Source organism: Bos javanicus, chromosome 7, assembly GCF_032452875.1.
Source record: "Bos javanicus breed banteng chromosome 7, ARS-OSU_banteng_1.0, whole genome shotgun sequence".
NCBI lineage: Eukaryota > Metazoa > Chordata > Mammalia > Artiodactyla > Bovidae > Bos > Bos javanicus.
Genome location: NC_083874.1, coordinates 21,151,286 through 21,164,900, shown reverse-complemented (window position 1 = coordinate 21,164,900; position 13,615 = coordinate 21,151,286). Strand labels below are relative to the sequence as shown.

The 13,615-nt window shown below is 62.7% G+C and overlaps 1 protein-coding gene across 3 annotated transcripts; it reads right to left on the bottom strand.

Moving 5' to 3' along the window:
* Positions 1 to 802: 802 nt before the first annotated feature.
* Positions 803 to 12,207, bottom strand: MKNK2 (MAPK interacting serine/threonine kinase 2). 3 transcript variants are annotated; one of them, XM_061422816.1, is made up of 13 exons: positions 12,124 to 12,207; positions 8,695 to 8,782; positions 8,492 to 8,593; positions 8,312 to 8,409; positions 6,419 to 6,498; positions 6,015 to 6,088; positions 5,721 to 5,825; positions 5,542 to 5,597; positions 5,362 to 5,457; positions 4,762 to 4,956; positions 3,954 to 4,118; positions 3,283 to 3,326; positions 803 to 2,967 (listed from the first exon to the last, which is right to left on the bottom strand). In XM_061422816.1, the coding sequence occupies exons 1-13, from the start codon at positions 12,172 to 12,174 to the stop codon at positions 2,727 to 2,729; spliced, it is 1,395 nt and encodes a 464-aa protein (XP_061278800.1). In that variant the 5' UTR covers positions 12,175 to 12,207; the 3' UTR covers positions 803 to 2,726. The 3 variants fall into 3 exon arrangements, with proteins under 3 accessions (XP_061278800.1, XP_061278802.1, XP_061278801.1); XM_061422817.1 differs by lacking the exon at positions 803 to 2,967 and adding an exon at positions 3,435 to 3,509 and having other exon boundaries at positions 3,277 to 3,326; XM_061422818.1 differs by lacking the exons at positions 8,312 to 8,409; positions 12,124 to 12,207.
* Between the last annotated feature and the right edge of the window lie 1,408 nt (positions 12,208 to 13,615).

The window sequence follows — 13,615 nt, the reverse complement described above, 5'->3', positions numbered from 1 at the left end:
TTGTTGTAACCGCTGGACCTCTGGGAAGTCCCTCATCTGCTTTCTTCTTGCCTTCTTGCTGTGCTACCTGCTGGCTTCACCTGGCTTTTTCTCAGGACCCCTGCTGTCAGATGAGGGAACTGATAAGCACAGCAGTCTGAAAGGGCCTGGGGTTCCAGCCTGTCTGCTGTCCTTAACCACTGGACTTCACAGCCCCCTACCCTTTGGCTTCTGCCTCCAGGAAGCCCTCCCTGACACACTGCTTCCCCCATGAAGGATCTGAAGTCAGCCCTGGGCTGTCCAGCAAATACCTGCAGATGGCAAGAATATAATCAGGGTTGAGAGGAGTCTAGAGAGGGAGGAGGGCCAGCCATGAGGGGGAGGTCTGAATTACTGGGTTTTGCTGAATTAGGTTGCATTGTCCAGAGGTGCCCCGCCCCGACTCAAAGCTGTTTTCCTCCCTCCCTTTGGACCTGGGACAGCTGCTTGCTGAACTCCACCTGACCTTGGACTTGGGGAGGCCATGCAACATGCCTTCTGAAGCCAGGCTGCTCAGATCCTCCAGCCACATGAGGAAGCCCAAGTCGCACAGGAGACCCCCTGTGGGTACCTGGCCCAGGTTCCAGCCTCAGCATGAGCCCAGCCCACACCTGTGGGTGATGAACCTTCCCAGTGGAGGACCCAGGTGTCCTGGCGCAAGGACTAACAGAGCCTTTCAAGCCCCGTCTGCATCCCTGACTCATAGCACCGTCAGGAATAACAATACGGCTTTGGGACACTAGGTTTGGGGCAGTTTGTTTCAGGACAACGGAAAGCCACGATGTGAGCACCCAAACGGGTTTTTATAACTTTTATTAAATCCTTACAAAACAGAATACAAAATTCCGGCATTGACAGTTGGTGTAAAGGAAAACTTCTGAGCTGTATCAGCTCACCTGGTAGAGTGGAGTTAAAGTGCTTGGATGTTTTTCCCCCACTTTAAAAAAAATCTTTTTTTTTTTTTTTTTTTACCCATCTTAACATTGAAACACTGCTGTGCCCCCTTCCCCTAGCGCCGGAGCAGCCTGAGAGCCAGGCTCATTCACAGTAACGGTTCTGACCAGTCCTCCGGGCCGCACTGTTCGAGACAGCGGGGAGGAAGTGGATGTCCCACCTTTGGATTTAAAAAAAAAAAAAAAGCGGTTCACAGCTCAGCTTTCCCGAGTAAAATGGCCATGGCGCCTCGCAGCGGGCGAGAGTCCGTTTGTTTTTTTGTTTTTTTTTTTACAAAAAGGCAGAATTCTCGGCTGCAAAACGTGGAATCACAAATGGGAGAGAAATGATGGTGGGGGGGTGGCCTCCCCACCCCCGGAGTCTTTGGAAAGGCCAGTCCACAGATCCGGCGGGCGGGGAGGGGCGGCGGCCCCCACCAGCCACCTAGGACTGTGACAACATCCAGACGTGGGGGGACCGCAGAGACGGCGCCCGAGCTCCCCACGCCTCGAACCCCTCCCCCCACATTCAAGTATTCTTCAACAGGGAAGGGAAGTCAACTTTTGTTTTAGAAAACTAACGAAACAGAACGAACGACTAGAAGCCGGATCGGGGTACCCGCAGAAGCCGGCCGGGACCCTGGGGACTCCCTGCCCGCGCCCTCCACCACACACACCGCCCACCCCCCCCGCCCCGCCCCGGCAGAAGCCCGTGTGCACGTAGAAAAGGAAGCCTGTGTATTGCATAGTGTCTCCCACCCGAGGGCCCAGGCGTCAGATCGGGGAGGGCCCAGACTCCCCAGACCAGCGGGTCACGCGACAACGTCTGACTCGGGCGCGGGCGGACGGGGCAGCAGCTGCGGCCTTTTCCTGAAGGTGGGCGGGGCAGAGACGCCGCCCGGGGCGGGGGAGGGGGGCTGACGGGGCATCCACGCCGGACCCGAGGGGCGGCCGGGCAGGACGTGGCCGTGGTCAGACTGAGCCCTGAGAAGGGGCACTCGGGTGCCCGGGTCTGGGGTCCGCGGGACCCCCACGTCGGCTGACGGGCGCCTGTCCAGCCCCTCCCGCTCGCCCTGGCGCCCTCCTCCCGGGTGGGCAGTCCCCAGTGGAGGGGCCAGAGGAGGGCCCATCAGCTGCAGCTTAAGGTCAAGGTTCGAGGGAGCCCCGATTGTCAGTCGGCGGGAGGGGGTGGGGTGTCCAGTGGGCGTCACTCCGCCCTCCCCGCCCCAGTCTCCGCTCCCGCGACCGCGGAGACCTGAGAAACCCCCGGCCCCGCCGCCCACCAGGGTGTCTATGGGGAGGGAAGGAGCTACCGTCTCATCCAGGGGAGGTGGGGGTGGACCGGTCCCTGAAAACACCGCGAGGGCCAGAGAGGGCGGCGGGGCCCCGCCCGGCCCAGGAGACGCCACGCCCTCCTCTCCTGAGTCCCGCGGGCGGAGAGAGGGGCCTTCACAGTGGCCGAGGCGTTCCGGGCGGGGCGGCATGAGGGCCCACCCGGCCGCGCGCCCTCCGCTCTCCTCCCCCCGGAGCCTGCTTTGCTTTTAACACTATTGGAAGGTGGGGTTGGGGGGAGAGAAAAAGAAAAAAAAAAACCCAGCAAAAACCTTATATAAAAAGACCCCCGAGCTGAGCAGAGCGCCTCGGAATCCAGCCGGGAGGGGGAAAGAGGGGAGGGGGGGAGGGGAGCCCGCTGGTCACGGCGGGCGGGCAATAGCTTAAAAAATCTTTTTAGATCTGACGGGTGGGGAAGGCCTATGTACAGAGGGAAGGAAGGCGTCACGCGTGGTCTCCCACCAGGACCACGGGGGCCGCAGACAGGCTGGCACGCTGCCGCCGCTGGGCCAGCTTGGACTGGGAGGGCGGGGACAGCTGCAAGCAGCGTGAGGTAGCTCGGATGACCACGGGCTGGCCCTGCTCCGCCTCCTCCTCCGCGGCGTCTTCCTCGCGCTGAGCCAGCTGCCGGTTCATGGCAATGGCCTCGGCCGCGAACGAAGTGAGGTCTTTGGCACAGCTGTTCCTGGGGACCGGGCGGGGTTGGGGGTCACCAAGGAGGGAGAAGTAGCCTCGCCTCCCCGCCCTCCCCGCCCCGCCCGGGGCCAGTGCAGTACTCCAGAGGAGGGGCCGCAGGCCCTAAGAGGTCCCAGTCTCGGATGGGTGGGTGTGGGGCTGGGGCGGCAGTAGGTTGGAGCCCCCCTGGAGTCACAAACTCTGCACCTGATATAAGGACACCCAAGCGCTTGGACAGCTTCCCTGCTCCAGGACTGAAAGGGTTTTTTTCATCTTAACATTTAGCGCCCCTCCTGGACTTAGGGCTCCCCACTTGGGGCCTCACCTCTGCAGGACCATGGGCGTGGGCAGGGTGTTCTCCGGGGCGCACTGCAAGGAGACAGGAGAGGCGAGGTTGGAGAGGAGAGCCCGCCCGCCCGCGTGCCGCCCGGCTGACTCCGAGAACACCAGAGCACAGGGGTGGTGAACGTAGCGCACCTGCAGGTGACCCGCCAAGTTGGGGGCGGGGCCTGCCTCTCAGCACAGCTGCCCCTTCCAGGTGGTTCCCAGCTCCTGGAAGAGGGTGGAAAGCCCCCTCCACCTTGAGTCTTTGCTCCCCACGGTGCCGACCTTTGGCCTAAGCACCTACCCCCTGGGACGACCACTGGGCAGAAGATAGACACATCGTGCTTTTCCCAGACTGGTGGGTAGAGAGCCTGGAACTGCCGTTGGCAGGCCATGAGTCTACCTTGGCTTGCTGCCCGAGTGCCACCTGGCTGACCTCAGCTTGACGCTGTTCGAGAAAAGAGGAGGCCCCAGCACCTCCTGGACACAGAGCTTGGCAACGAGGAGTGCCTGCAGTGCAGATTGAACTTGGCCAGCAGGCAGTGGGGGTTTCCCTACTGCGCCCTAGCTCACTCTGGGGCTCTTCGACCCTTGCTCTGAATAACCCAGGCCCATCGGCAAAGGCTTGATGGAGGTCTGAGGACTCCCACGCTTCCTGGGGCTCCCACTCACCCCCTGCACCCAAGGGTGCTGCAGGACTTGGGCAGCGCTCAGCCTCTGCTTGGCATCGCGGACGAGGAGCTTGGAGATGAGGTCTTTGGCAGCAAAGGAGATGTGGGCCCAGTCCTTCTCTGGAAACTCATACTTGCCCTCCTGGATGCTCTCAAACAGCATGTTCTGGAGAGGACACAGGGAGAGGGGTCAGCTGCAGCTAGCAAGGGCTGAGGCCATGTCCCCAACGCCTGGATGGGCAAGCCGGGACCTGGAGGAGCACCCTCCTCCACCACATCCGTGTGACCTGGGCCTGGGCTTAGGGTTAGGGAAAGTGTTCTGAGCTCAGCTAGCAAAGCTGGGGTACTGGGAGGCTGGGCCAGAGAGTGGCTTCCAGGAGGCACTTGGGCTCTGCTGGAGTGAGGTGAATCAAGGGGAAATCAGGCCATGACGCCTGAGCCTCAGGTGGTCTGTAGAAGGCCAGAACCTGACCACCCCAAATCATAGGCCTTGCTTTACCTCAGCTTCCTACCCTCAGGCTCCCAAAGAGCCTCTGGAAATGCAGAGGCAGTGGCCTGCTAATGTGGCCAGCTACACGAGACAGGACCTGCGGTTGGATGTGGGTTTGTGTACACACAGGGCAGCACGAGCCGGTCCCTAGGGTGGGGGTTAAGTGTGTACATAGACCAGGCCTTGGGGTGCACCAGGCAGGCCGCGGTGAAGGTGCGCAGCCTGTGTGTGGCAGCCTGTGTGTGAGTGTGTGCGCGCAGGCCGAGGCAGGCCTGGCGGAGTGCTGGGGGAGGGGTGCACAGCAGGCCGCCACTCGCACCTGGCAGGCGGGGCAGGCCTCCCCGCGGTCCCAGCCGCAGTCGCTGCCGCAGTGGCCCACAAAGGGCGGATAGCCGCTGAGTAGGATGTAGAGGATGACGCCCAGGCTCCAGAGGTCGCAGCGCTTGTCGTAGATACTGGCCTCCTCGCTGAAGGCCTCCACTACCTCCGGGGCCATGTACTCTGCGGAGCCACACTGCAGGTGGGGGCAGGGCGTTATGGCCCGCGGAGGCGGGAGGGGGCTCACCGACCTGGACTTCCTGAAGCCCGTGCCCGACCAATCAGAGGCTACTAAAGAAAACAGCCCCGCCTTCGCCCTGCCGACCAATCAGAAGCCACCGAGGGAGCCGGCCCCACCCCTAACCCTCGCCCCCACCCAATCAACAGGTGCCTGGAGCACGCCCAGGCCCATGGAGCCCGCGGCTGCGGCCCTGCCCAGCCAATCAGCGGCTGTTGCTAAGCGGAAGCTCAAACTTTGAGGCCGCAGCAGTCAAGCAGGATCCGCACCTTGAGGTTATGCAACTGCGGTCTGGGACCGGATTCGGGACCATTCCCGCCCCCTCCGGCCCTGCCAGCACTGCCCCTCCTCGCAGGCCCTCACCGGGGTGAGCAGCTCTGGGGTGGAGATGGGGGAACAGTCCCCGTTGAGTTTGATGCCACTGCCCAGGTCAAAGTCGCAGATCTTCACGGGGGACACCTGGGCGGGGTTGGAACGGGCTGTGAGGGCTGGGTCCTGGGGGCCTGGTCCGAAAGGAAGGCCGCCCCCTTCTGTGCCCCTCACCTGGTTGGGGTGCTCACAGAGGATGTTTTCCGGCTTTAGGTCCCTGTGGGCGATGCCTGCCGAGAGAACCAAGAACCGCCAGCGCTGGTCAAGGGAGGGTGGGCACGTTTTTCAGGAGTCCTGGGCAGGTGGACTGGGTGCATGGGTGGACCCCTGGGGCAGGCGGCCCGGCCACCCACCTTTGTTGTGCAGGAAGTCCAGGGCACTGGCTACGTCCTGCACCACCACGCTGGCCTCCAGCTCATTAAAGTGCCGCCGCTTGTGTATGTGGCTGAGAATGGAGCCTGGGCCAGAATACACAGGTGTCACCTCCACTGCCCAACGCCCAGCACCCACCCCACCCTGGCAGGGGCCACCACCCTGGACCCCTAAGGTCCCTCTGATGGGCAGGCCCCCTGGAAGTTTCTCCCTGGTGGCCCTGAGCCCCCAGGCCCATCGGGATCCAGACAGAAATTGCGCCAGGCCGCACGTACCACCCCGCATCTTCTCAAACACCAGGTAGAAACGATCCTCCTCCTCGAAGAACTCAATCAGCTCGAGGACGTTCCTGGGGTGCAGGGCAGAGGAGCAGGGGAAGGATTGAGGCTTCCTCAGGCCCACATGCAGCCGCAGCCACAGCCCTGCCCAGGAGGGGTGTGCCTCCTCCACCTCCACCTGCCAGCAGGAGGCATGGGCCTAGGGCCACAGGCCTGCTTCCACCTTGCCCACCTCAGACTGTCTGGCTTGCCCACCACTGGGCCCACCCACGACACAGGGCCTGGCACACAGTGGGTGCTCACTAAGTGGCCACTGTGGGTGATGAGGAGGCTCTCGGGCCCATTCATCCACTGAAAGGTGCCTAGGGGCCCCGTGCTGTGACAAGGCTAGGTCATGTTACCTGTGTCCCTGGCACTGATACAGCATCTCCACTTCCCTGAAAACCCTGCTCCGAATGTGGCCCGGCTGCTTCTCAATGATCTGAAAGGGCCGGGGGTGGGGGGTATAGGGGTGGTGAGGACAAACACACATACAGAAACACAACTGGGCCAGCCAGGTCCTCCACAGCCCACCAGAAACTTCCCCTGGGTCACGCCTGAAACTCATCAGAGCTTGGACTTTTAAGCTCTGGAAAGCAGAGCTCTCCTATGGGGGCCCAGAATTTACCGGAAGTCAAACTGTGGTGTCAGCACAAATGGGGTAGCGTGTCCCCAGAGGCCTCCCAGGAGGGGTAACATGGCAGAAGAGGCAGAGAGGAGCTGGAGCTCTCCTACTGGAGCAGGCCGATTTGGACCTGGGGCCCCTGCAACTTACCCCTTCAGGGCAGCAGGTTCTTTAGACGAGGTGCCCCCCACCCACTGCCCGGAGCACTGGGGGCCACTGTGGTGACTCATACCCAACCCAGGGGAGTAGAGGTACCTGGGGCACCGAGCTCCCACCAAGCTCTCCTCCTTGCCCAGGCACCATATCACCACATCTTGTCTCCCAGTCCTACGCTAATCTGGGGGGACACCCCCAGCACCTGCTGGGACCCTCTTCCTAGGCTGGACCTTGGGCTCCCTCTCACTGGGTGTGTGGGCAGACTTGGTCACCAGCATGTTCGGGGCTCCGTCCCACCAGCAGCCTAGGGGAATGCCTATGGTATGTTCTGCTGGCCAGGCTCCAGCAATAAGCTGGCACCATGTCCACTGGCCACTGGGCCTGGGCCACCACCCGAAGTGCTATCCCACCTGTCGAGTGACAGATACACCTGCCCCACAGATTCCAGGGGCTCCCTTGACACAGTGCCACCAGTCGTGCCCTTCTAGAGTTAACTGAACCTCATCCCATCTCCTGTGAACGTGGCTAGGGCCCCCACTCCATGAAGGAGACAGCAGTCCCTCTCAGGAGGGATGTGGCCTTCTGGGGTTCCCACCCAGACATCTAGTCTAACCACTCCTCGCCTTGGTCTCCCTGTCCGTCAGAGTGACAGGAGCCAGCCTGCCCAGCAAGGCCCATAGAAAGGAGGGTTCAGGAGCCCTCCAACTATGCAGAGAGTGCTTGATGCTAGGTGTCCAGTCCTGTGGCACCATCATCCACCCGACCCAGGCACTCCCAAGGGGCGGGGACCACAGCTACCCAGGTCACCAGGCTTCCACCAAGGCCTGAGGTTTCTAGCCAGTTCCACTTGCCTTGGAGTACCTGGCCCTCCTTCCTGGGCAACCAGCCTCCCATGACCTCACCCAGCCCAGATGCAGAGGTCACGAGGGAAGCCTGGAAGGCTTCTCAGAAGGTGGGTCTGATGCCTGGCCAGGCACACAGGCTTCGTGGCCACACCCTGGGTCAGGGCAGCACAGGGCAGGCAGGAGGCTCTCACAGGCCTGCCCTGGTCTTCCCAGGTGCCCAGCTCCCCAGACTCAGACTATAGGGTTTTGATCTCTATCAATGCCCAGAAGCATTCCTTAGCCCTGGAACAGGAACCTAGCCTGAATGACCCAGCAGGTGAGCACTGGCTCTGACTGAACCCCCAGCTCTCGGCGACCCCTCTGGCAGCAGATCCTTGGCCACCTGTGCCGGCATGCCACCCCTGGTCACTTCTCACCTGGACTTGGGGGCTCAGCCTGGACTGACCTAGATTCCCAGGGGTGGCCTGAGTCACCAGCCTTGGGGCCATTTTTAGACACTGGTTTTCCCCGGCTGTCAGTCCGGCAGCTCAGATGCCAGCTCCCTTCCTTCTGCCACCTCTGGTGGTGCCAGACCCCGGCGCTGCTGGGGAGAGGCAAGGGGCGCGCTCCAGTGCTGTGGGCTGGCTCACCTTGACAGCATACTCCTGGTTGGTGATGAGGTTGATGCAGGTCTGCACACGGGCATGGGCACCCTCCCCAAGCACGTCCTCCTGCAGCTGGTAGACATCTGTGAACCCAGCGGTGGGGGTGAGAGCCTCCCTGGGCCAGCCCATCTTCCCAAAGCCCCCACCCCAGCCTGCTCCACTCACCTTCAAACTTGCCCGAAAAGCTGTCGGTGGCCCGGCATCTCTTCTTCTTTTTGCCTCTCTTCTTGGCATCAGGGATGTCGATGGGCTGGCTTGTGGGCATATCTGTGCCAGGAGGGCCAGAGGTGAGGCCCACCCAGCTCAGGAGGCGGCCCAGCCCTCCCCCGCTCCACCACCAGAGACGTGCCCTCCCCTCAGCCCCTCACCAGGGCGGGTTGGGCACTCTGGGCTGAAGTCAGGTTCCCCGTGGCGGGCCTGGTCTAGGGTGAAGGCCAGCTCGAAAGGATTCTGCCCCTGCAGGAGAGGAAAGGACAGAGCTCAGGCCTTCTCCCTGTCCACACACTGAAGGGCACAAAGCCTGGCTTTGCCGGGCCACCAGAAAATTGAGCCTTCACCCCCCACCTGCAGCCGTCAGGGCCTATGCTGAGGGGATGTGGTACAGGAAGAGGCCAGTTGCAGGTAGGGAGGGAGTGTCGCTTCCCAGGCCAGGCCTGAATTACCGTGGGGCGCAGGCTGTGTCATGAGCCTTGGTCTGTTCACCTGCAGGATGGGGCCAGCACCATTACCTGGCACAGGGATCAAAGGCGTGGGGCAGCCACTGGGAGGGACTGCATCACTGGCTTCCCTGGGTGGGGCTCCCAGCCAGGTGGCCTTGCCTGCTTTCCCATGGCCTCCTGGCCTCAGTTTTCCCCTCTGTGAAATGGGGCAGCAAGGTCCCCTTTGCCTCACCTGTCCTCTCGTCCCCACTGCACCTTCTTGCCACCACACTGCCTGTGATGTACCCCCATCCCCCAGCTCTGAGCCTCCTCTCCTGCTCTGACCCCACTCCTCGTCTGCTTTCAGATCCTCACCACCATGACCCATGCAGGGGCACAAGGGAGAGGTGCCTATGGTCTCCCACATGAGCACTGGCTGCTCCCTGCCCAGCCCTGCCCTGGCCACAGCCCACAGGAGGGAACCCCTCACAGGCCCTGGTGTCCAGCTAAGGAAACAACACGTGTAGCAAGCAGGGGCCAGCTCAAGGTCACCCCCGACGGCCTCCAGGTCCTCTGCAAGGGACCCTAACCCAGTAACAAAGGCGGCTGGGGTTCCTCCCAACAAAAGACAACTGGGATAGATATGTTCCTGTAGAGCAGGTTGAGCATGACGACTGGCAGCCATGGCAAGGCATGAGGGTTGGGATGCTGAGGCCCACCAGGTCCTCTAGGAGCTTGTTCTCCTGAGCTCCACAATTCAGGGAGCACCAGGTGGCCAGGGCTTCAGGTGGGTATGGGGGGCCTGCACACACAGCCAAGGTGCCAGCCCTGACGCTGGATGACTTGGGTCAAGTTGCTGCTCCTCTCTGGGCCTTGGAACAACTGGACCCAGGGCTTTGGCAGGAGGGCCATCTGACAGAGAAGAAATGCCAGGAGACCCTCCAGGAACACCCAGGGGTCCACCGGCAGAAGAGGCCAGGCCAGATTCCTTCAGACAGGAGGCCCGGAAGCCAGTCCGGCAGCAGAGGGGCAGGCAGAGGTCAGAGGGAGCGGCTGAAAAACAGGCGTGGGCCCGCCTGGACTCCCCACCCGCCTGCAGATAGTTGCTAGGAGGCCCAGCGGGCGGGGGCGAGGGAGGGAGGCAGCACAGCAGCCAGTGTGCGCGGGCTCAGCCACCAGCCCCTGCCCTGCCCGCCCAGGGCTCTGGCACCCATGGGGTCAGGGACACAGCTGCGCCAGCGCTGGCAATCAGTGTTCCGATAAGTTGGCACTGGGTGACCACCTCCACCGGGGAGGAGAGGAGGGGTGGCACCGTGGGGGTGATCAGGAGTGGACGTGAGGCTCGCGGCCAGTGGCTCCTCACCAGCTACTGACCCCAGACTACTGATCTGAGCACCTGAGGGGAATCGTAGGACTACAGAAGGGTGCAAGGACCTGAGAGAGCCTCTGGGTTCTGACCAACCCCCTGCCCCATCCTAGCCTCCAGTGCAAAGAGCTGGACCCTGGAGAGAAGAGATGGCCAAGCCACCAAGATTAAGGGACAGCAGGTCTGCTCCTGTGTCCTTGTCACCATGTGCAGAGGGCCTGCGGGGTGGGGTGGGGGGAAGGCCCACACCTTCCAAGCCTCTACTTTCCCATCTTAAAAGGGGGAAAACACATCAAAGACATCTGGCAGACCAGGGGAGCAGCTGGGTGCAGCTGGAGGAGACGCTGAGAGTGGCCAGCCCTGGCCACTAAGAGGGCCACCTCAGAGCCAGGACTCCCTGCCCAGGGTCCCTCCAACTCCTTCAGGGCTCCCACAGTCCCACCTCGGTGTAGGGCTGTCTTGTGGCCTCCAGAGGCCAGTCCGTGCTACCAGGCAGTGTAGCCAGACCAGGCCCAGGGCTGGCTGCAGGCCTCCAGTCAGCAGGCCTTGGCAGGAGGTGGGTGGAACCATCCAGAAAGTTCAAGTGTGTTTTGGCCACCATGCTGGCCCCACACGCTGACCCCATCTTGGCTCCCGCCCAGCCCCCAGAGGGGACAGACCACTACCAGGGACATCTCTCATCCACCCTGCTCCCGCCCAGCCCCAAACACTTGGACATGCCAAGGCTGGAGCTGCCCTGGGAGGCAGGGGGAAGCCAGGATGACAGGCATGTGGGCAGGGGTGGGGCGCTGGCCTGGGACGCTGCCTGGATGGGCTGGGAATTTTAACCTAGTCTCAGCTTGCTCCTCCTACCCTGGTTGCAGTTCACCTGTAGGCACTGGAGCTCAAGCATGCACATACACAGACACACACACAGACACACACACACACCCAGGTCCTGCCTTCTCTACAGGGCAACAGGTCCTTGCCCAAGAAGGCCCAGGGAAGCCATTACATAACCCGGCCAGCGGGGTGGGGTGGCCATTGACATCACTGCCTCCCCAGGGCCAGGCTCTGTGGGGACCCTGCCTAACACCTGCCCGCCCCCCCCAGACTCGCTCATCTGAGACCAGAACTCGGCTGCCACGGCCATGGGGCCGCCACAGAAACTTCCTGCTCTGACAGGAAATAGCACTTGGGCCTGGGGTGTCTGGGAGATGCAGAGCTGGGAAGGTATTCAATCCACTGCCCCATTCTGTAGACCACCCAGAAGGGTGTCCCAGGGACTGCAGCCCAGTCTGGGGCTCCTGGAGGAAGAACCCAACAGACCCTCCCAAGCCCTCCCATGATGCTGGGGACAGGACTGTGGCTGCTGACTGCCCCAGCAGTGCACACTCAGTTGGGGTCTGCAGGGGACACACAGCCAGGGGCCCTCATGGGCAGGGGCCCCCAGTTCTGCCTGGGGTTCTTGGAGTAAAGACTCCAGAAGCCCCAGGGCACTAGAAACTGACTGTGGCATACTGAATCCCTCCCCATACAAGCACATGCCTGGCTGGGGTCTTCAGGGGTACACATGGGTAGGGGCCCCACAGACTGGGGAGCTCCTGGAATAAAGACCCCACAGGTCCCAGGGTGCTTGAGACAGGACTGTGGCCCAAGATCACCTCCCCCACAATGCATACCAGGCTTGGGGCAGTCCCAGGCAAAGGGTGAGGTTGGCATGAGCCGTGGGACCAGGGGGCGGGCTCCAAGTCCCACCACCGGCCTTTCCAGTGGTCCAGCCCTGGGCGCCCCCAAACCGACCTGACCCTCACCTTGAAGGAACGGTGGAAGCCCTGAAGTTCGGCTGTTTTCTTCTGCACCATCTTCTGTCCGGGCCCCGCCAGCGGGGGAGGGGACGCGGGGCCCGGGGGGGCGGCCCGTGGGAGAGGGGCGGCAGGGGAGGGGACCCTGAAGGCGGGAGCAGACAAAGGAGGGCGTTGAGTGGCCGCGGCCGGCTGCGCCGGGAGCCCGGGCCAGGGCGGCGAGACTCCGTGGGGCCCGATCCCCGCGCCCGGGCCGAAGCCGGGCCGGGCCGGAGTCGCAGGGCCACACTCACCGGGGTCGGGCGCGGGCCGGGGCCGCAGTGCCGCCGCCCGAGACGCGCAGCCCGGACCCCGCTGCGCGGACCGCGCGGGGAACAGCGCCGCCACCGCCGCTGCCACCACCGCGGACTCCTCGGCCTGGGCCGCCACCGCCGAGAGGAGCCGGGCGCGTCGCGTCGCCTCCGCCTTTATAGGCCAGGCTCGGCCCCGCCCCGACGCAGACCCCACCCCTCTGGGCTCCGCCCATGCGCACACGGCAGGGGCGGGGCTGGAAGGCCCCTCGGGCCACGGGGAGTGTCGGCGCGCCTGCGCCGTGCGTGGCGCGGGGCTCCGGGCGCGGGACCCGGGAAGGATCTTGGCTTGCTTGGACAGGTCTGCTGGAGGCTCGGGGAGACCCGGGGGACCCTGATTCTGAGCTGGAGCCCAGCCCTGCCCTCTGGCAACAGCCCTAGTCTACCGGTCAGGGCCTAGGATGCACTGACTTCTATGGGCAACACGCCTGCTCTAGAACCTGCTATAGCTCCCACTTGGATATCTCGGCTCTAGGATCTGCCGTGGCTCTCTTTTTCAGCTCCCGGATCCTGGCCCCAGCTGTCGTGCAAGCGCACCAGCTGTCGTGCAGGTGCACCGCAATAGGCTCATAGGCCCAGCTGCTTCCCCAGGGTGCTCCCCAAGAGTTCATCCAATTGTTGACTGGGAAAGGGGACGCAGTAGCGGTTGGCGACAGATCTGTGAAGAACCGTCCCTCAGTCCTGCAGAAAGGAACGTTTCCCTTGACTGATGGAGAAAGAGCCCAAGGGGTAGCGGTGACCAGGACAGGAGGCAAAACACAGCCCCATTTTGGCTGGAGCCCTTGACCCAGGCTCTGAGAGAATGAGCCAGCTCTCCATCCCCGCAGACCTGCCGCGGATGATCCTCAGAGCCCGTATCTGGACACTTAGTGTCTCACGTCTGCAGAGTAGACTGTCCTCCCTCTCCTCCAGGCCTCAGCCTGTCCACTGAAGCATACGTGCATGTCTATGTGCACACATAGAGGGGCTGGGTAAGATGCGAGCTTCCAGAGGCTGCTTCTGGAGCCCAGAAGTCTGAAATCCAGGTGTGATCATCAAGGTCATACCCTCTCCTACTTCTTCCACCTTCTGGTAGTTGTTGGCAATCCCCAGTACTCCTTGGCTGGTAGCCACATCACCCAATCTCCGCCTGTCTTCATGTGACCATCTTT